At 34.8% G+C, this 23,168-nt stretch overlaps 1 protein-coding gene across 1 annotated transcript; it reads left to right on the plus strand.

Annotated features, from left to right (window-relative positions):
* On the plus strand, positions 1–22,995 carry LOC106116791 (uncharacterized). Its single transcript, XM_013310813.1, has 6 exons — positions 1–134; positions 18,213–18,401; positions 19,390–19,593; positions 19,757–19,828; positions 19,952–20,197; positions 20,448–22,995. The coding sequence occupies exons 1-5, from the start codon at positions 69–71 to the stop codon at positions 20,192–20,194; spliced, it is 774 nt and encodes a 257-aa protein (XP_013166267.1). The 5' UTR covers positions 1–68; the 3' UTR covers positions 20,195–20,197; positions 20,448–22,995.
* The last annotated feature ends 173 nt before the right edge of the window (positions 22,996–23,168 follow it).

Raw genomic sequence — 23,168 nt, forward strand, 5'->3', positions numbered from 1 at the left:
TGCCTTACGCGGCGTGTTCGCGGCCGCACGTGTCTTATGTTGTGATAGTGCAGTGAGTGAGTGCAGCCATGGGTTGCGCCCGGGGGCTCTGCACCGCTGAGAAGATCTTCATATTCATAAACATCGCATTCGCAGTAAGCATATGACCTAATACAACTCTTTTAATTCATGCTTTTTCCTAAACGCGTTCGAAATGTCAATATAAACACTGGCTTTGTTCAATTCAAATCCCTAAAGACCTTCTGTATTGGGATAAATTATGCAATGGTTAGTCTTATAAATGTTTGCTTTAACTAACTTTTAATATAGGAATAAATTGGTATTTAATATTTTAAAAAATAACGGTCAAAATAGTTGTCAAATGCACATAGCTGTGATGCGCGTATGCATTCAAGTTTGTAGTTTGTGCACCTTCCCCCACCTTTGTTCCCAACTACCTGATCATAGACGTTGTGGTCCATTTTATTTACAATCCGATACGAATAAAGGCTTGAGACGATACGATTGGTTCCAACGAACATGCTTTTGGTTATTATTCATAAATTCTCCGACAAGAACTTGATTGAATTCGCGGTGACCAAATATATTGGTAGACTGTCCCGATGTTTTTACGTATGAATTAAACTAACCAACGTAAACATAAAAGAACCAAAATAATATTAAATACATACAGGAATTGAAGAAGTCTTTGAGTCGTGTGTAAGTTATTGTTTTTATTGTAATCTATTTATTTACGTGTAATTTACAAATATTCATAAAAGTCAAAAACATGTAAATACCTTTTCTGATGTACACTTTTTGGTATAAGGATCGATTTTATTGTCCGTATATATTTGTATTTTGTGGTAAACATCACGGATTATCTCAAGGGTCATTGCTGTCACAATTGTTCAATGAGTCGTACTGAGTAATCACTGCGAAGACGTCACCCAAACTCTCAAGTGGACCTTGTTAACTGATACCGTTTGTATGAAACGCAAATGCAAGCGTCTAAAAAGCTACCATAGATGTAATAAAAAAGTTCTTAGTTCTTCATCATGTCAGACTTTACCGGTGCTGGATATAGGGTTCTTTTTTCAATATTCCTGCAAGATGTCATTTACCCTGGCTGGTAGTTTATTTAACTAGTTGACCGCGACTCCGTACGCGCGATATTAAAAAACTTAATTAGTAGCCTATGTGTTCTAGACTACGTTACAATTATGCAATTTCAGCGTAATCGATGCAGTTCTGGATATATCCTCTAACAAACATCCATCGATATATTCCCATTTGTAATATTAGTAAGATAACAATTATAAGCATTTTTGAACAACAAACAAAAATATTAGCAAGGATTTCTTCTAATTGTTGATAATTTGATTGTTAATTTGAATTTGCTAAACATTTTATTTGTGCATATTTAGCAGCCTAATACTTTGTGTAATCACGCGATTTCTCCCGCGAAATTCTGTCATAAAGTTTGACTAATGACAAAGATTTATATTTTTAATAAGCTCACGTTCTCTTTCAGTTATCCAAAAGGTATTAATTAATATAGGCATAATCTGGAGATAATCTAAATGCGACGATTTTAAAAATCTATTTATTTTTAAAATTTAACAGAACTTTGTAACGTTAAAATATACAACAAAATATGAAAGAAGGCTTAATATCTAAGTTTTTAATATATATAATTTTTTTGAAAAAGGTGGAAAGGGAAAGAGGAATAAATTAGGCCTCCGGGACACTCATCAGACGAAACGCGGTATTGCTTCCACTTGACGCCTGTCTTCTGTGTGGTCGTGGTATTTCACCAGGCGAGCTGGGACAATTCGTGCGAAGATGTAAAAGCGATCAACCACTGTTAAATTATAGATTTATTTTATTTCAATATCTTAAATAATAAAACATTGAATCGTGCTAAATAACCTAAACATGACTAAACGATTGATGTATTGACCTTGAATAAATGTGCTGAAAATTGTACTTTCGTAAGCGCATATTGAGACCTTATTGCACAAGACAAGATGCAGAATTAGCGAGATGCGAGGTTAAACACATCTTGTAGTTTAGCGTAAGAATTCAAGCAACATAGACTCGTCGTAAAATACGCGCCAGGATATGTTGAAATATCATAGTAGTACAAGTACTCATATTTGTAACTTGAGTACTTGGACCCTTGTAACTTCATATATTATTAATATTTATTTTGGTTTTTGAGACCAAAATCCAAAATTAATTAAATTTCCTGTACGAAGTATCAGGAAAATCGTGAGTACGAAGCTTGTGCTATATACGCCCATCATCATCAGCTCACTATACGTCCCCACCGAGGGGCTCGGAGCCTACCCTAAGTTAGGGGTGACTAGGCCATAGTCAACCGTGCGGGTTGACTTCACACATATCTTTGAATTTCGTCTCAAATATGTGCAGGTTGCATCACGATGTTTTCCTGCACCGTAAGAACGTCGGATAAATGTACATATGTAAATCGGAAATCGAAAAACACATTGGTACATGGCGGAATTCAAATCTAGGACCTATAGATTGCAAGTCAAGTGCTTGACTCCTGAGCCTCCGACACTCTTATGCGCCCGTAGGTGAATATGTTTAATTTGTAAGAAATTCAAGCTTAACACTGGGTTTCTGAAACCAAAACCACCGTTAAAATTTATTTAGTTATCTCTGTTTTGACAAAGATGACGACAGGGATGACGATATGTTTTATACAAAGATTTTGGTCTCAGAAATCAACAGTTAATGCACACACTGAAAAAGCGGTTAACATCATTCAATTTATTTTAATATAATCTATTAAATCCAAACAAAATGAACTTTAATCTCAAGTTTTAATTAACTTAATCGTAATGCCAGCAACGTGTTTACTCTTTCCCGCAGCACGCTCAGCTTGCTGACGGGACAAAGAGCGTGACGCGATGTGCCCGTCCCGCCAAACTGAACAAATGTCACGTATTGTTTGCTTACTGTTTACGCAAGCGACTTATAAAATATCCATAGACGTTATTGTATAATTATCCAAAGAGGTCAAGGTTAGTTGTTTTCCTTCTATTGAATAGTTTATTCACCATAAATAAATTAAAACAAGATTGTCTCTGGTTCTAATATGCGTTTATAATAATTTGTGCACTAGCGGTCGACCGCGACTCTCCACGAGAAATTAAAAAAATATAAATTAATAGTCTATGTGTTCTTCCAAACTATGTTCTATATGTATGGCAAATTTCATCGAGATCCGTTTAGCCGTTCCGGGGATATCTTCAAACAAACATCCATCCAAACATTCGCATTTATAATATTAGTAAGATTAAAATTGTCTCTGGTTCTAATGAGCGTTGATAATTATTTGAACATGAATAAAGTTATTTTGTTTCTTAAAACATACTTTGTTGCATTTTAAGTAGCATCTTTTAACAAAGTGTATTTATTTTTAATTAAAAAAAATAATTGTCTATGTACAATGTAGACATGTTATAGTTAGTAACGGTGGTAACAAAAACATTGCTTTCTCAGTTTCTTTAAAGGGAATGAAAGAGATGACTATATGTTAGTGTAGACTTAGGATTCAATACCAAAAGAATTCTATACAAACTATTAAAATCGGATATAAGACGATAGTTACACATCTTCAGTTTTAATTGCTGACTCTTAACTAAATAGTTGGACTATACGTGTTTAGCAAAAACTGAACATTCTGACAGTTACTGTACAGACTATTCAGTTAAAATTGAAGATGTTTAATCGGCTTATAATTTTAATCTAATATACAGTGGTGAATTTTCTGAAAATAAAATAAATTTGACATCTAGACAGTTATTAAAATATTCATTTTTAATATTAATATATTTGGATTTAATATTTGGGAGCAAAGAATAATTTATTTTTAAAACAACTAACTAAAAAGTTCGCTCATAAATATTCTATTTGTATGTACAAGAAGACAGATCCCATAAGCTCGGCCTCAACTTTTGAAAGCTTTGCGTCTAACTTTTTGAGGTGAGCTTTAGAGACCCTTTTAAAAGTTAAAATGGCGTCACGTCTTATGTCAATTTGTGGTTCAAAGCTTTTAGATAAATAAGGTCTGATTAAAGTTTTGTGCTGTTTTTTGACAGAAAATAATTATAATTAAATTATGTTAGTATTATATATTTAGGAATATTAAAATATATAAAAATTGTCTCTATATTATTCTCGTTTTCTGACCTACACATTCTGGAACATATCACCGTACCGTTTTATTGCAACGCGACTAAAAGCTTATGAAAAAACTAGCGGACCCGACAGACGTTGTCAGACAAAACAACGTTACAAATAATACAAAACTGTCAAGTCGGGACAGACTAAAATTAAAATTCGAATATTATTTAAAATTTGACAATGCGATGGTAGCGCCGTCTGTCGGATCCAATGTAAAACATTCCAAAATCAACAACTACTAATAAATTAAAAATTAATAAAAAAAACATTGTCCAGCGGACAAAATTGTGTATCTAAACCATTCCCAGATCCCCTTGAACACACACAAAAAATTTCATCAAAATCAGTCCAGTCGTTTGAGAGAAGTTCAGTGACATACACACTCACAGAAGAATTATATATAAAGATTATATTTTAATTAATATAGATTTCATTTATAAACTCATCGATTTAGTAGAAGCATACATTGAACATTATTAAGGTAGTAAACCTGTTTGGGGTCAGCAGTAACACGAGTTGGGTGCTTACAACGTACGAGGAACGTGCTTAGAATTTAGTAAATAGAATTGTTTCCTTTGGAATTTATGTTACCTAAACAGTGTGTTCACGCGCAAATATAAGTTTCGTTCTAAAAGAACTAGATGGCGCTGCCCTATTTAAAAGCACGCTAGCATTTTGTTTTACTGTTGTGTTCTGATTGCGCTTAACGCTAATTTAATGAATCATCCACCCGACCTTTTTTGTACCATTTAATACGGGTCCCGGGGCTTTTTGGGTTCATGTACACTGTGTATTTAAAAGTGCGGCTTTTGAATATGTTCATCTCAGCAATATTAGGTTAGAATTTTAGGACATTTTCAAATATTACAAAATTTGTAGTTTGAGATTTTGACTAATACCATTCAATATGCGTTTGGAAGTAGCCACGTAAAATTTATAAAATAAATGCGAATTTATAGATGGATGGATGTTTGTTTCAATGTATCTCCGGGTCAACGGATTTCGTTGCAATTTGGCATAGATGTAGAACATAATCTGGAAGAACACGTAGACTACTTATTAAGTTTTTATTTAATATTACGCGGGCGGAATCGTGGGCGACAGTTAGTTAAACTATAAATACTAAATATAAAAAATGTAGTTAAATGAAAGTGGTTTAACCGCCAGACCACGACAGATTCAAAGTACCGTGTAGACGACACGTGCTCGAGTTGGTATGCGGAATGTACCAGGATGACAGTAATGTTCAAGTGGTACATGAAGTTAGGTCACTGACCGAGACGGCAAAAACCTCTGTAGCGGTTACCGTTTAGCAATTCTTTGAAGATTGCATTTCTGTTTTTTTACTTATAAGACTGGAATAGAATTTTTTTATTATTTTAGTCGAAGTAAAGTCGTAGATAATTCGACACGACCATCTTCCAAATGACTCACATTTATTCGACGCAAAACTTTTTAGTAGACATTCTATATTCGAAAATTAAAAAAAAATGTATTATTATAGTTGTATATTAATTCTTGTTTTTTTAAAGATAATTCATCTACTAATTAACTCTTTTGTTATTCCACAAGTAATTACGAAGTATGTTAATTTTAAGCTTTAAATGTTAGCGCTACAAACACTGGGAAAGTTAAGGTAAAACGTCTCTTAAAGTCATGAAAACATTGTACTAAAAGCGGTAAGCGACCTGCAACTAGGGTTGCCACTTGTTCAGATTCTCAAAATTCTACTAATGCATTGCATATCGAGTAAGACAACGTATTTGGGTCAGATTGAGTTACACAAGTCGCTATATGTCATAGAACGTCGGTGGCTTAGTGGTTAAGTACTTGACTTGTAATCTGCAGATGATTTGTTATTTACATATGTATATTAATCCAACGATCTTAATTTGGACAAAAACATCGCAACACAACCTTCAGAAATTCAAAGCTAAATTTGAAGTCAACCCTCACTGGGTCAACATGTTTGACTATGGCCTAGTCACCCCTATCTTAGAGTACGCTTTGACCTCTCAGTGGAGACATACTGTTAATAAGTCATAGGTTGCCGTTTTCTATCGTCAGTGTTTGTACTACGTTTATTGTAAGCTGACAGCCCTAACTACAACGCAGCGCTTGGTTCATGAGTACGGTGTCAAAGCTCGACCTAATTAGGAAATACGGTGCTCCATAGTTCATAGCTGACGGCTGAATGTTTGCCGATGCATATTGCATTGCATAGAACACGACATTAATTGCCACACATCCTGACAATCGTCTCTGTCCTATGTAAATTTTATCAAATACTTAATTTAATTTTCATTAGAAATATTTTTACTCGTACATATGATAATCTAACAGTGGGTTTCTAAGACTATAATCTCCGATTAAAATATATTTTTATCTCTGTTTTGTCAAAGATAAGGAGATGAATTGATGAAGAATTACAAGAAATAATATTAATCAATGAATTAACGAACGAAGAAACCAAATAAAATTAATGTAAAAAAAAACTCGCTTAAAATTCCCTTTATTGAACGAATAACCTTGACTACAAAGGATATTCATTAATCAAAAAGATTCAATCCAATACACAAATTAATAGACATTTTTATTCTCTAATAATTTCTAGTTTATTACGCACGAGATTTTGTACAAGGTCCAATATATTCATGTAACAAAATCAACTAAACGCATACATATAAAATGTTTACTTATCTAATCAAGTGTTTACATTTCAAACGGCTAACCATGTGAAGATAAATTGACAATATTTTGTAGCATATAGTATTTACGTAGTATGAGCAATGTGACGCTGCTCTGTGGCTATCAAAAGGTTAATAGGTCAGAATTTGGTGACCTCTATCATATATAAATAATGAAAGCGTATTGTGCGTGACATTGAAGCTTTTTAAATTATTATTTAGTAGCCAATGCGTTCTTCCAGACTATGTTCTATATGTATGTCAAACTTCATTTATATACATTCAGCCGTTCTAGAGATATCTTCTAATAAACATCCATACATCTTAAGTTTCGCATTTATAATATTATTATAGTAAGATTAAGTAGTAATAAAAATCTAATTAAATAAAATAAAAACGTCAACCAAGGATTTCAATTGTCAACGTCAACCTCAAATGTCAAATGATATTAAATAAAATATTAAAAAGGAATAATTAACTATAATATATTATTAAAAGAGAGCATCGGTGGCTCAGTGGTCAAGCACTTGACTTGCAATCTGCAGGTCCTGGGTTCGAATCCCGCCATGTACCAATGTGTTTTTCGATTTCCGATTTACATATGTACATTTATCCGACGTTCTTACTGTGAAGGAAAACATCGTGATGCAACCTGCATATATCTAAGAAGTAATTCAAAGATATGTGTTAAGTCAACCAACCCACACTTGGCCATCGTGGTTGACTATGGCCTAATCACCCTTAACTTAGGGTAGGCTCCGAGCCCCTCGGTGGGGACGTATAGTGAGCTGATGATGATTATTAAAAGGAGTTCCTTTAGGCAAGGTCCCGAAGATACTGGCAGCGTTCCCCCTTTGAATAGCTAAACTAATTCTTTGTCCGAGGTAACTGCCAGTTCTTCAGTCCACTGTGATGTCGATTAACTTTTTTGATATGTCCTTCAAAAGCCTTAAAGCGCTAGGACCTCACGGACCAAGGTCTCGACGCCGAATGGGACAAAATCATATTCGGAGCCTAGACCCCTGTATTTGCTTGTTTTATTAAATAAAATTAAAAGTTACGACCAATTAATAAATTATTTTATGTAATTATTCATGTAAATTATATTATTATTAAACGTTAACTTTACGAGAGTGTTAACGAAGCTTATCATTAAAATATGCCGGGAACAAGGCAATGTTTACACGGATGACTGAGTGTCGGCGTTAGTAATCTGTGACGTCACTGCCACGTGCGGCCACGATATTGTTATCTTCACGACATAATATAGGGAAATCATATAAAAATTAATCGACATCACAGGGGACCGAAGAGCTGGCAGCTACCTCGGTCAAAGAATTAGTTTAGCTGTACAGAGGGGGAACGCTGCCAGTATCTTCGGGACCTTGCCTAAAGGGACTCCTTTTATTAACATATTTTAGTTAATTATTCGGTTTTTTTTTTTTTTTAAATTTTATTTTATATCATAGATTTAAGAGTTTATGTATTATAAGTATATATATATATGTATAAGGATGTAAATAAATATATTTTCGTTGAGTTATATAGGGAGGTGGACGTACTTAGTTAATTTGCTAACGAAGTTACATTTAGTTTACAGTGTAGTATTTATTAATATTTTGGATATGTTTTTACACAATTCAAAAAAATTGAATAGAGCTATTTTGATTAATTATCGTTGGTTTCTTAGACCAAAAATTGTACAAAACAGAGATGTTTTAAACGGGGATTTTGGGTTAGAAACCCACGCTTAGCGATATAACCGCAGCTTCGGTTTACATCTGCATTGTTCTCGGAGTTCTTCGAATTGTGACGCGATCAACACGCCACCTTTTACAGCCAATGGAATCGAGGAAAACAAAATCACCGCCCACGATAATACCTATATCATGTGAAGGGTTATATACAGCGTGTCCCAAAATTCAAATGTAAAACGGTACTGGTGTAAAGAGAGATCGGTAACTACGTGGGGAAAAATAAAAAAAAAAACAAATCCATCTCTTTTTGTTTAAAAGTTACTTTAACTTTTTTTACTTATGGATGATGATTATGGAGATTGATTTTTTGTAGTATTTTTCCTTAAGTAGTTATCGATCTGGCTGTACACCAATACCGTTTTATCTTTGATTTTTGGGACACGCTGTATATAAGTTTATTATAAGTGAACAGTCCAAAGGGTTTTGATGGTTGAAAAGAAAGAAGATAGCAATATTTGACTAAGTCATAACTACTCTGAGAAAAGAAGGCAAATTAGTTAGCATAAACTGTAATATCCAATAAATAATTACTCCAAACTGTATTTCAGATATTAAATATGTTAATTATTTAGGATAGTTTAGGTTACATAAAGTACGCGACATTCAAAACTTAATAAGTAGCCTATGTGTTCTTGCAGACTATGTTCTATATCTATATTAAAATTCACCGAATTCAGTTAAGCCGTTTAACAGATACTTTCTAACAAACATTCATCTATACATCCAGACATTCACATTTATAATTAGTTTAAAGACCACCCAATTGATAGACTATTACATCATCAAATTACTTGGCATTTGTTGCTTCGTTGTTATTCTCGTAACAAGCAAACGTCTCGTATCGACGAATTCTACGAAATGTTTATGGTATGATCAAATGCCAGCGAGACATTGTATTACTAATAAAAGCTTTCGTTTTTATTTTAACTCTTAAGACGCTGCTTTACTGAACTATCACGTTTTTTATGGGTTTGAAGGAGGTGAGGTAAAGCAAGCGCGGGGGGCCCCGTGCGAATACGGCCGCGCGCTCTTTATATTTATCTCTAAAATTAATATGTTACATGTTTTATTCATTTACTAGCTGTCACACGCGACTCCGACCGCGTGTTTGTCTAAAAAAAATGAGGGGTGGACTACCCTTAACATAAAGGGGAAGAAAAATAGATCTTGGCCGATTCTCAGACTTAATCAACATGCTCACAAAATTTCATGAGAATCGGTCAAGCCGTTTCGGAGTATGGGAACGAAAATTGTGACACGAGAATTTTATATATAAGATTAAGACAAGCCAACAGAATACATATAAAATGGTGTAATAACAAAATTCACATAAACATTTTACGTATGCCAATTATAGACATGCACAAGTTACGTCAGACATTTTTATTCATACAATTTTATATACATGATTTTTATAAGGATAGTTTATTTTTAAAAGATCCCAAGCTATAACTAAAGGGGAATTTATTGATCAATAATATACACCTAATATTATAAACTTTACATGAAAAGACTTAAATCCAAGATATTAAATAAAAAAACGGTCTTGACAGACAGACGGACGGACAACAAAGTGATCCTATAAGGGTTCCGTTTTTTTCCTATGAGTTACGGAACCCTTAATATTAAAAACGAATAATTAACTAAAATATATTGTTAAAAGGAGTCCATTTAGGCAAGGTTCCGAAGATACTGGCAGCGTTCCATCTTTGGATAGCTAAACTAATTCTTTGTACGAGGTAGCTGCCAGCTCTTCGGTCCTCTGTGTTGTCGAATAACTTTTTTGATATGTCCTTAAAAACTATCTTAACGCTATCACTAAATATGTATATGTCCAAGTTGCTAATGATGTTATATTCGTTACATGTTGAAGATTTAGCTGTCAATATGATGTACAACAGACGTTTTTAATAGTTAAATGTGTATTAAAAATCTTTATTAATAACTACAGGGTTAAACAAAGTGCATTCGCTCTGAAGCGTTTCCATAACGAACTTCAAAAATGTATAGAACTGACGATATTCAATAAGTCACGTGATTGTCGCGCGTTAGTTTCATATAATTTTGTAGTTTGCTATGGAATCGCTTTGAAGCGAATGTATTTTGTCTAACCCCTAAGAACCGGGAAAAACATTTCGTATTCCGTCTTGAAGAATCTTGAACTTTTCAATACTATCTCTTATCGATTTATTTGCGATTAAGGAAACTCAATAATATATCTTCACAACAATGACTATTCACTGTAAATATCTGTGACGTAACGGCTTGAATCATCTACCAAAACCCAAGCTGTTCCAAGCACCAACGACTAAGGAAAGGTGGGGGTATACGCCGACACAAAAACTTGATCGATTTTCGATTGTCATGCCATTACTGGGTTCGATACACGTCTTCAATAACCGGTACTAAACTCGGATCAAGAATAACTGGTTTGAATGCACGTTCCATTATGTTTGTTTACACGCACTATAAGAGTAAGGTTACACTGTCGAAAGACTTACAACTTATCTCAGTTTTTTTAAAGAGATTGAGAGAGATAACAATATGTTTTTGTTTAAATGTTTCCGCAGTGGAAATCAATGGTTAACTTAGTTGTAAACTCGTTGCATTCTTTATCCATTTATAGTTCGTAGGAAATGAGAAATATTTATGAATATTTATTATGTTAGTTTTATTTTATTAATATGAATAAAATTCTATCTAAGCAAAAAATACGTGCAGGTGATTTGCTTGATTGTTTCATAAAGACATATTAAGTAGATATATATATTATATCAGCCTGTTATAAATAAATGTACGATGTAAAAAGATATTTGTATTAAAACAAAATCCACTTGGTAAACGCCGGCCGCCTTTGGGGCCGCAAAGTCCTAGAGTGGCGGCCACGGACAGGTCGACGCAGCGTGGGCAGGCCTCCCGCAAGATGGACTGATGACCTGGTCAAGGTTGCAGGAGCGTCCTGGATGCGGGTGGCACAACATCGTACATCGTGGCGATCTTTGGGGGAGGCCTATGCCCAGCAGTGGGCGTCTCATGGCTGAGTAGATAGATAGATAGAGATAGAAACGCAGCCGGTGTGGTATGGAATCGCGAGTCCACTGGTACAACGACGGTCAAAGTCGCACGAATAGTCGCAGTGGAAAAAGACATTCTAAACTAATTATTCTGACATCTGTTAATTACTGTTATTGGTCATAAGTATTTGATTTGAGGAAATGACCTTCTATGACCTACCTTCGTCGATTCCTATAGTAAATGCATTGTGAGCTCAAATGACTAATCCTTCCGTAATTAACGTAAAAACAATGTTTTGTAAAATAATGCTTGTAAAAACTTTTCTTGACTGATGTAATTTGTTTTTCATTAAGAATCTGATAAAAAATGTTAATAAAAACGTGAAAACCATGTAAAACGGTTATTCAATTGTTAATTTATGTATCGCGATGTAATTAGTAAAGCTTTGATGTTCTTTATATCTTGTATATAGCATACAAGATATAAAGAACTTAGTAAAATTATACGAGGCAGGAAGTTTCGCGCAAACCGTACGGTTGTGTATTGCCAGCCATCCAGATTGTGTGAATGGAACCTGGCGGTCTGTCGTGTTGTCCGATGACAGTACTCGGTGGCAAGAATCGTTCCAAACAATTCTTCATAGCCCTTCCCATGGTAGATGCGGTAGAAAATGCAGAGGGAACTGTTTGTTGGAACGGCTGCATAGATCTCGATAAAATTTGACACAGATATAGAACTTAGTCTGGAAGAACACATAGGCTATTTATTAAGTTATTTTTTAATTTTGCTTAGCTAAAAATATGGATTAAAAACGTGTTATAACATAGAAGAATCAATTATTATAAACTGAAGTGTTACCAGATAATGTCCAAATATGTTCCTTTTCTTGGGAAAAAATAGGAAGTATTTATCGTAAGTAGTTCACGTAATATTAGTAATAAATAGTACCAGCTGGGTCGCGTGAAGTATAACAAATTGCCTTCACCAAATAACTGCTAACCCTGATTTATACAAAGCCGACAATATCCTCGACCTTGAACTTACAAACCGCATCTTAACACGTTTACTGCCAATATTATTTTAAAAATCAACTCGCTAGGCAAGTGGTAAAATTTCGGTGGTACTAAAAGTGTTAAAATAATTTAGACTTGATAACATTTTATCTGGCATACAGTTTTTCTCGATTATTTTTAAATTCGACACCGGGAAGGTTAGGTTACTACCGACACTATAGGTTACTAATTATTTTTTTGTACCGCGAGGACGGATACGCGGGCGACATCTAGTATTGTCATAAATAGAGACTCACAAAGAATACGACCGTGGCCTATAACTTTGTGATTTACGTACGCATTGAAAACTGAATAACTTGGCTCGGTGACGCGCCTCGGGTAAACAAAAGCCAAGATGGCGGTGTCTGTACGTCAAAAGTACACACTTTTATATTCAAATAACCATTCATATTGAAACATCTGTATATGTACATTATTTATTTAAAAAACTGCCAACACTTCAATACCTCTAAGTAGAAGTAATCAGGAAAGTATGCCAGTACTGTGCCAAATCAAAACCTCCTCCTACTTTTCTTTACCAAAACTTTGCCGACACCATAAAGTTTAGGGTGTGAATGCTTTATGTATTAACTAGCTGTTGCACGCGACTCCGTCCGCGCGGAATTAAAAAAAACATAATTAGTAGTCTATGTGGTCTTCCAGACTATGCTCTATATGTATGCTAAATTTCATCAAGATCCGTACCGCCGTTTTGGAGATACCTTCAAACAAACATACATCTAAACATTTATAATATTAGTAAGATAGACATAGAGCAAATCCTTTATGTAAACTGACGCCCGAATAAGAGCTTTGGCTCATCTTACTGTGGTCTTCCACTGCTCTGATACTTCATTGTATTCCCTATCATTTTTGTATCAAAATAGAGACATCAATAGGCGTCACTGCAAGTTTCGCGGCAGTGGAATTCTACATTTATCTTAACTGTAGAGACCACACAAATCTAGTGTCAAATATCGATATGTTGTTTACATTGGTAATGCATTCTATATTAATATACTAGCTGTCACCCGCGACTCCGTCCGCGCGTTATTAAAAAAAATAGTAGCTTATGTGTTCCAGTCTAAGTTCTATGCCAAAATTCAGCAAGATTCTTGAAGTCGTTCTCCAAATACCTTCAAACAAACATCCATCCATCCATCCTAACAATAATATACGAGAGATATGTATTGTTTTTTGTGGGCAAATTAATATTTTCATCAATAGTGTAACCTTAGAAAAATTTAAAGTCCATGATGTTGTTTTTGTACAATGTACCCGTACGGTGAACTAAATATTTATACCCGTCGTCCGACAAACAAGTAGGTCGTGCTTACAGAAACAGAAAAATATTACAGTTTAAAATATAACATCTGTTTTGCATACTTGTGGTAAAAGCAGGAAAAACAGTTTAAAAAGATTGAGAAAAAAATTAACAGGAAAGTTAAACTACGAAATTACACAACATTTTTTTTAAATATGAGGTGGCAAACGACCAAGCGACCACCTGATTCGCTATAATAGCAAAGAGACTGCCTGTAGACATTTGCAATTGCAGATGCGTTGCCTACCTTTAATTAACAGAGGAAGGAACACACAGAAATTAAATTAAATTACAAAGTCTAGTATTCCATTTTGATTCGTTTTGGATATAGTTTGTGAAATTCTCACCTAGGTAAGAATGTACTTTCTCGAGTCTACATGTCTGAAATTACTGGTTGTTTTTAACAGGGATGGTCAACCATTGGCACGCGTCACAATATTTCGGGCACATTGCGGATCACAAATTATGCAATAAGAAATCAAAATTCACAAATAAAAAAGTGTAAAATATCTGAACAAGCGAACTTGAGTCAGTTACTAAGTAAAAATTATTTGATGGCACATACGTAATACGTTTAATAGTTGGTAAGTAAAGGTTTGTCGATGCTTTAGAATCTAATAGTTGTTCACCACTGTCACACTTTTACTGACACACTAGCTGTCGCCCACGACTCCGTCAGCGAGTAATTGAAAAAAAGGCAATTATTCGATTTTTTCTCACCTTTTAAAAACTTCCCTATAACCTCCACGAACATTACAAGACCAAGATAAGATAAATCCATTCAGTCGTTCTCGAGTTTTAGAGACACTAACGAACAACAATTAATTTTTATATATAGATATTATCATCCCACACACTATCTTTGACACAATGCAGTCGAAAACTGTAAAAGATATACGAAGATGTGATACAATGGGCTTATAGAGTAGGCCTCACTCGACCTCCTTACCTCACACCGCATTCCAGAGGTCGATAAAGCATCAATGAGTGTCTGTCTCTCATTGGACGTCTGCTAGAAGACCGAAAGAGGACCGATTGATTCAACTAACCTCTTCACCTCTGATTAAACATGATCAGTCGACAGTTGGTATTTCATTGAGAATAACGATGCTTTCATTACTGAAGAATGAACGTTTTTATGCCTGTAACAATATTTCTCAAGAACGGGTGCATGTATTTCGCTGTTTGCCATATATGTAGAACAGTGTGGAAGAACACAGGCTACTATTAAAAAAAATTAAGCCGACGTAATCGTGGGCAACGGCTTGTGTATTATAAAAATGCAGGGGCAGATTTATATATCACTAGCTGTCGCTCGCGACTCCGTCCGCGCGGGATTGAAAATAGATGTTGGCCGATTGTCAGACCTACTCAATATGCTCACAAAATTTCATGAGAATCGGTCAAGCCGTTTCGTAGGAATATGGGAACGAAAATTGTGACACGATATTTTATATAATATATAAGATAAAATAAAATATATTTATGCAGTAATCTTAATATTTATGATACTGAAAAAATCTTATTCGTTAAAAAAGGTGCACACTTTTATATGATTAACATAAAAACAACTAATAACCGTGGGTTTCTGAAAACAAAATCTCCGTCTAAAACAATGTTCACAATACAATGACAGACATGACTATATGTTTTATACGAACATTTTAGTCTCAGAAACCCACGGTAATTTTTACATCGTAATAAATAATTAGACGCATATTATGATGTAAATAATGTTATATACATATGATAAGTAATTTACCTATTTAAGTATATAACATTTGAATACAATCGAACAGAAAACAAAGGAATAATTAATTAATATTACGAATGTTTATCTGTGCGGTGTTGTAGTTTATTTTTAATTTTCATTGTTTATTAATCTTTATTTTTAATACGCATTTATGTACAACCCTTTAAAACATCGCGATGCAATCTGTATACATCTGAGAAGAAATTCAAAGATATGTGTGAGGTCAACACGCAATGGGCCAGCATTGACTATGGCCTAGTCACTAACTTAGGGTAGGCTCCGAGCCCCTCAGTGGCGACGTATAGTGAGCTGATGATGGATCCTTTAGAACAGTAAACATTTTTTTAATTAAATTATTCAAACTTTAGTGAGACATTATAATAGACTTATATAGACACGGCTAAACACTCACGTATATTCGTCCGGTGGCGGCACCGACTAGTTTCGAGCCCATCGGCCCACTTACCCTGATGAAGAGCCCCTGATGGGCTCGTAACTAGTCGGTACCGCCACCGGACGAATATAAGTGAGTGTTTAGCCGTTTTATATGAGTAAATTTTTTTAAAAATTATATTTATAAAATTATAATTGACAAAAACACATAAATATTAATCAAACGAATATTTGATATAAATTAACATTTCTAATGAAAAAAATAAATTAAAACCCAATAATCTAATGTACAGGTGATGCCGACTTACGACAACTAGTAATAATTTGCAATGAACTTGAACTACGTAATTAAATTAAACTGGAAATCTATACGAGACTGTTTACTACAAATTTGTTTTTTTTATATGTTTTAAAATATTTTAGGTGTAAATGAGAATTTTCATTATAAAAAAAATAAGCAAGCATGTTAATTAATGTTTATGTTACTAATATATGCGAAAATTTGGATGGATGTTTGTAAGAAGATATTTCTAGAACGGCTGCATGGATCTCGCTGAAATTTGGAATAGATGTAGAACATAGTCTGGAAGGACACTTTGACTACTTAATAAGTTTTCATTTAATCCTGCGTGGACTGAGTCCAACTACCAAACTTACTTTCTCTATTACCATATAATCTTTCTTCTTTTGGTATACGTAACTTAACATAAACTTATCAAAACGAGGACACTTAAACTGACGAAATGTTTCTTCTTCTTCTTCTTCTAATGCCTCTCCATTACTGGAGGTTGGCCGTCAGCTCAGCGAACCCTTTCCTGTCCTGTGCCAAGCGAAATGTTTGCAAAATGGAAATACCTATATAAAATGGTAATTTCGATAATTCGTGTATATAAATAAGTCTTTGTTTAATTTGTGACTAATTGTATATTGACCTTTGTACGAGTTAGTAATATACTTAAACGCTGTATGTCATTTATGACATATGTTATGGACTAATATGGAATTATATACTTCATTATATATGGCTTAAATTATCCTATAACCAAAGACAATCAGAACAAAATTATATTATTACCAAGTTGACAATTAGAATGTCATTAACAAAAGAATTTGAACAAAACTGTACACGTAAGGAATCGTGATATTACAGATTCTAACAGTATGTTACACATACGGATTATATATGTTTTTATTCAAGTTTTTGTATAAGACGGAAACATCAGATGTTCTTAATCTACTAGGAAGACATAAGTGTGACGCAATTGAACACATGCAATGCATTCCTGGCGATTGATGACGTCACAAGGCACAAGGGAAAGTCGACAAGTGTCCTTTATAGATTCCCATGGGAAATGACGTATTTGTTTTCATGTCGCAGTCATCTGTATCATATTCCCATTTTAGTTTAGCATTTAATCGTTATTTAATTGATCAGATATACTAAAGGCTTCATGAACACGGATATACGGGGTTTTGAGAAATATTTTCTTTCTGTCCCTTCCTCTGTCGATTAAAGATAGGCAACGTTGTGTATTTGTGGAAGTATAGGGGTCGCTTTGGCGGATTTAGGTGGCCGCTTTTAATATTAAAAAAATTGGATCGATATGAAAGGAAATGCCTCATGATGACGAAGAAAATTACTAGCAATTAAGTAAAAAACAAAGAAGCCTTACCCTTATATTAAACGCGGGAAGAAGACCAATGCAATGAAACCTTACATTTTGAAATAGATCAATTCTTTAGGGCTACTTATATTACCCCCCCCCCCCACTGTCAGATTAAAAATACACGACCATATTTCAGGGCGTTTCAATCCCGAGTGAGTGACGTTAGTCGAATTCAATATAAGAAATTATGACATCTGTCACTGGCTGTTTTAATTAAAACTGTCAGTTGTTTTTCTTTTTTTTTTATAAGAAAAGAGCGCAAACGAGCGTCGGGGTTTCTGTACATTTTTGGTAATCTTTCGAGGTACAGATCCTTAAGCTTAGATTTAAAGGTATTAGAGTTTGTCTGATAGTTTGTTATGTATAGATGTACGCTGGGGCGCTGCTGGCGACTGCTGCGAGGCTGGCGTGGGATCCCAGCACATACACGTGGTTTAGATTCCTGTGCGCGGCTCAGTACCGGGTGTCCGCCGCGTACGTCCTGTTGGCAGGGCTTTGGCTCATCGCACTGGTTTACATCGCGGCTGCCGCGCGACGTGCCGCCTGCCTCCATATTGTATGTATACTTATTATCAAATTAATTTAGATTTATTAAGGGTTACCAACGGCCTAGGCGAGCTTTCCATATTGCCCCTTTTTTACCGTGTCGAACTGTGGCTCCCTTTTCTGTTTACTGCCCTGGGCGGTCGCGATTGTAAACAAACATTAAATTGAACTACTAAACTAAATTGTATTGTAGTTGTTTTTTCTTTGTGAAATCTGAAATAATAATGTTTTTGTACGGAAGTTTTAGTAGTTGATATCTACGTTAAATTGTATATAAACAAATTCATGTTTACAATTCCAAAGTGTAAATCTTAATAGAGGTAATACAAGAGATTGTAACATACAGACCGGCTTGATATTTGGGGCAAAAATTTCTGACTCAGAGAGACTTAAGCCAATCTAATTCGTCTAATTAGTACCAAGAGTTACCTACTGTGACCTCAGTGTTGCTATAAGATAGTTGTTTTTTTAATGGTGTAACTGGCCATTTAATAAACTGTTGGAACATTAAAAAAAATTCAGGGTGTTGGCTAGCTTCATTTGCTAATCGAAAATCGCGTGTTTATCAACAGTTATTAGTGACCGGGGAAAACCATTTTTTTTATTGATTCGTTATACAGGTAAATGAAGAAAGAGTTTAATATGTTCACCTAAAAAAATTATGATAAGAAAAAACAATTGCCTGACTGACCGAATATTTGACTGCCATGGACGTCGCTTTCTGAGGGGAGAGGTGCAGTTCCTCCTCTTGAGTATTTAAAAATGTGAAATAGATATAAACACTACTTCAAATAAGACCATATTAATGATAGCTGCCCCCCTAGACTTAGTCTAGATCATCAGCTGGCGATGCCCATGTATTTCATGGCTATATAAGTATTTTTATGTATGCGGCTTTGTACGTATGTCAATTCTATTGTTACTCTGTTCGAATTCTTATTAGGGTACAGTCTGTCGGGATTTTTTTGTTAACAACCTGTATATTATGTTGATTTCAGTACGCGGGCGGTGTGGCGTGCCTCGCAGTGAGTGAGGTTGCGTACGGCGCTTGGATGGCGGCATCCCTTGCTGCGTGGTGGCGCAGCGCCCCACAAGCAGAGCTGGCGCGCCGCGCAATGGACCTCGTGCACGATCTTAAGCCTGCATTGCTCGCTGTCGAACGGTACAGGGACATCGCCAGACCAATTTACGACATTATTGAGGTAAGTAATCTGAAATAATAAAATGCAGGCCACACACATACAGTTTTATTCAATACACGCTAAGTATGCAAGATTAAAATCTAACGTGCATGGCCTGCATTACAGACAGTTGTTGCCAACGTTTTTCTTTTTTTAATTTTGGAATTGCTCATGTTTTTTTCAGGAAGTGGAAAGAGAAGCGCCCAACAATGTTGTCGTCATCGTGATATTTGGTGTCGTCGGAATGGTTTTGCAGGTCTGTGGTCTTTAACTAGGTGATAAAAGAATGTAACAAAATCTGTGGTGTCTGCCTACCCCTCTGGGTTACAGAAGTGAGTTATGTTGTAGGATTGTGAAGTGATTCATAGTGTAATTGTAGATAGCAGCATTCGTGATGGCGCGACGGCTGGCCACAAGACGCAGAAGTGGGGCGGAGGCGGCAGTGGGCGGGCACAGTGCGGCAAGCTGCAGCAGCGTGGAGATGGAGAAGCGGCCGTGCGGTCCTGGTGCTAATGAAGATGACAGTGACGTAGAGCCTGCGCCCGCGCTGCACCCGCTGCCGCCCGGCTGCCGCAAGAATGCCAACCTACGCATGTACACTATACTCGACAAGATTTTCTAGCAGGTCGGTACTATCACAAAATAATTATAGGAATACACTTTTATGTAATTGCCAGAAAAAAATTGACAGATGACAGCCCAATCTTGACACTAGCGCCATCTACTTAAAGGTTTCATTTCGGCCGAATGGATCTTCATAAAATTTGGCATAAGTATATAAAATAGTCTGAAAAACTATCACATAGGCTACTTAATTCTGCGTGGACGGAGTCGCGGGCGACATCTAGTGAGAAATAAACTTATTGTAATTTCAGGACGAGATGGAACCAGGTGTGACGGCGGGCACCAGCAGGGGGCGTGTGCATCGCAGGGGGCGGAGACGTGGTGGGCGCGCGGACCCGGCGGCGGGCATGACTCGCGACGCGCGCTGGGATGCTGTGCACGCGCAGTTCCGCGCGTCACGCACCCCCCGCACACCCACTGCACCCACCGCACCCACTGCGCCCACCGCGCCCCCCGCGCCGCACGCTGCGCTCCTCATACTCCGGACTGAACTTTAGCGTAATCTTGCTCAATATTATACAAGTGATACTCAAAACTAAACATCTCAAAATGGACTTTAATCTTCTACATTTAAAGTCTATTTTCCTATAATCAATGAGCAACATCCAAAATGTTCTATTTGGTTTTTTCTCTAATTTATAAAAGAGTAGCACTTCTATAGTATTGTGAATAAAACGTTATAATATTAATATCGTATGAAAAAAAGCTTAGTAATTGAGTACTGGTTGTATTAAAGGGTGATTCAAAAGACTTAGACGAACACTGCCACAAGCCCAAAGGAGTTCGGGTCTCGCGTCTTCCTATCAAAATGTTGTTGACCCCTCTGACTTATGTTTTTTATAACATCAAATGTACCATATTTACGAACAAATCTTAATCGAAACTTTTAACGAATTATTAGAATTTCTCTGTCCGATAATCGATTTTTAAATTCATCGATTATCGATGTTTCAGCGAAATTCTATTAACTTTAGTTTTTAGAATATAAGACAAACCATATCAAATATAAATATCTACTTTTAGTTATGTTAGTTTGCTTAATGCGAACTATTTACTACATTATTCCTAGTACATTAGTTTTATATTTTTATATTAGTAATGAAGTTATAGAAAGTTTAGTAGGTTTGTTGATGCGCACTAGGGATGGTCGATGGAAAAATATAAATTAATATCGATGTTGATTTATAACAATTATCGATAGAAAGAATCGATATTTTAAACTTCACTTTAACAGTATTTTTTGTTAATAATTCTTTTGTTTGGTTTCATAAAAAAATGTTGGCTGTAATATAGACACAATCATGATTGGTGATAATTTAGCAAAAAAAAAGTGTTCATAAAATCGATTTAAATCGATATCGAATATCGATACAATAACATCGACAGCCATCGAACATCCCTACGGATTGCATCTGATTGTTTATGGTAAAAGTTGTTTACTGCATGTATAATCTTTTTTCTTTATCTTAAAAGAATAAATAACAGTTCTTAAATATATTAAAATACGGCACAGCCTTTTCGAATACAGTTTAATAGTAAGATTTTTCAATATTAACAATCTGCTCGCTAGATGGCGTTGTTTCTAAAGCGCCATCTTTATAGGCATAGCGGAAACGACGCCTACAAAATTGTTAAAATTTTATACAAATATAATATACTAACTTTAGATGAAATAAAATATTCATAATAAATTTTAATAAAATCTAGTTAGAAAATGTTCACTAAATTTTAATCTGACTAAAACGTATGTAATTAATTATTATATAAACAAACTTTTTATACTTTATAAGATTTAGTTATAAATCATGTTTATTTTATATAGCTTTCAAGATGCCGTGAGTTTAAAAGTTCTATTTAAAGCAGATAAAAAAATTTAAAGATTATTTTGCCGTCCACGCTATTGATTTTTCATATAAATAGCCTTTATCTTTGCAAAATATTTACTTTTCCAATAACATAAAAATATATGGACCAAGCTTATTTTTGGGGTATACAAAATTAGTAAAAATATTCACGTTTTTACGTAAAATTGAATTCATATTTTTCACTAACTCGCAAGTCTTGCCATAACAAATAAATAATGAACAAATTTAAATATTACCTCGAAAATTAGGATGGTAACATTTCCATGAAATGTTACTTTACTGAAATATTGTACAATATTTACACATTCCAGAGAATTAGCCTTAACAAATACACATTATTTTAGTTTTAAAAGTATTAACGGAGCCAACAAATTCATTAATTCCATTATTCTGTGATTTGCTTAGTAACAAAGAGAATTATTAGAATACGTAATATAGATAATACATTGAGTGTTGCCAGCCACGATACCGTGACCTCTCATATTTCTGGTGCCAAATAGCTTTAAGGATATAACGAGTTTTGTTGCCATAATTAAGGTTGTATCTTGCAATTAGGGACGCTTCAACACTGTCCACTAACTTATTTTTTTTTATATTTTACATTTTTATTCTTAGTAAAACTTAAAAAAAACTGCAAATTTCAATATTCAATAACAATAAATAAAATAATCGTATATCGAATATCGATATAATCGAAAAACACAGATTAATTTGTTCACATCACTAGTTATGTCACTATGACAGCTGTCAAACGTCAAATGTTTTTTTTTAAATGTATTGCAGCGTCTCTGAGAGCAGACGTTAATATTTAGACAATAAGGTGCGTTCGGGATGACCCGAGTAGACAATAAGAGGTAAGCGAGGCGCACATGCGTTGACACGTCACGTGTCACTAAGCAGTTAAGACTTTTGAAGCAATAAAATAATATTTTTATACAAACCTCTTTTATTTCTACCTTTTTCCTAATTAAATGACGTAATATAAAGATTAAAAGAAAAAGTATAAGGATTCCTAGTACATAATTAAATTTGTGATAGTAATTTGTTTAAAATAAACGCAAACGAATCGAACCCACGGCTTTATGATTCACAGACGATATCTAAAAA

This window comes from Papilio xuthus, unplaced genomic scaffold (assembly GCF_000836235.2).
Source record: "Papilio xuthus unplaced genomic scaffold, Pxut_1.1 DF827714.1, whole genome shotgun sequence".
Taxonomy (NCBI): domain Eukaryota; kingdom Metazoa; phylum Arthropoda; class Insecta; order Lepidoptera; family Papilionidae; genus Papilio; species Papilio xuthus.

Bases quoted from the DNA above. Each gene is read 5' to 3' on its own strand.
- LOC106116791 (XM_013310813.1), top strand. From the start codon at position 69: ATGGGTTGCGCCCGGGGGCTCTGCACCGCTGAGAAGATCTTCATATTC. The intron at 18,402-19,389 runs GTATGTATACTT...TGTTGATTTCAG, and splicing joins GTGCCGCCTGCCTCCATATT to TACGCGGGCGGTGTGGCGTG. The intron at 19,594-19,756 runs GTAAGTAATCTG...TGTTTTTTTCAG, and splicing joins CAATTTACGACATTATTGAG to GAAGTGGAAAGAGAAGCGCC.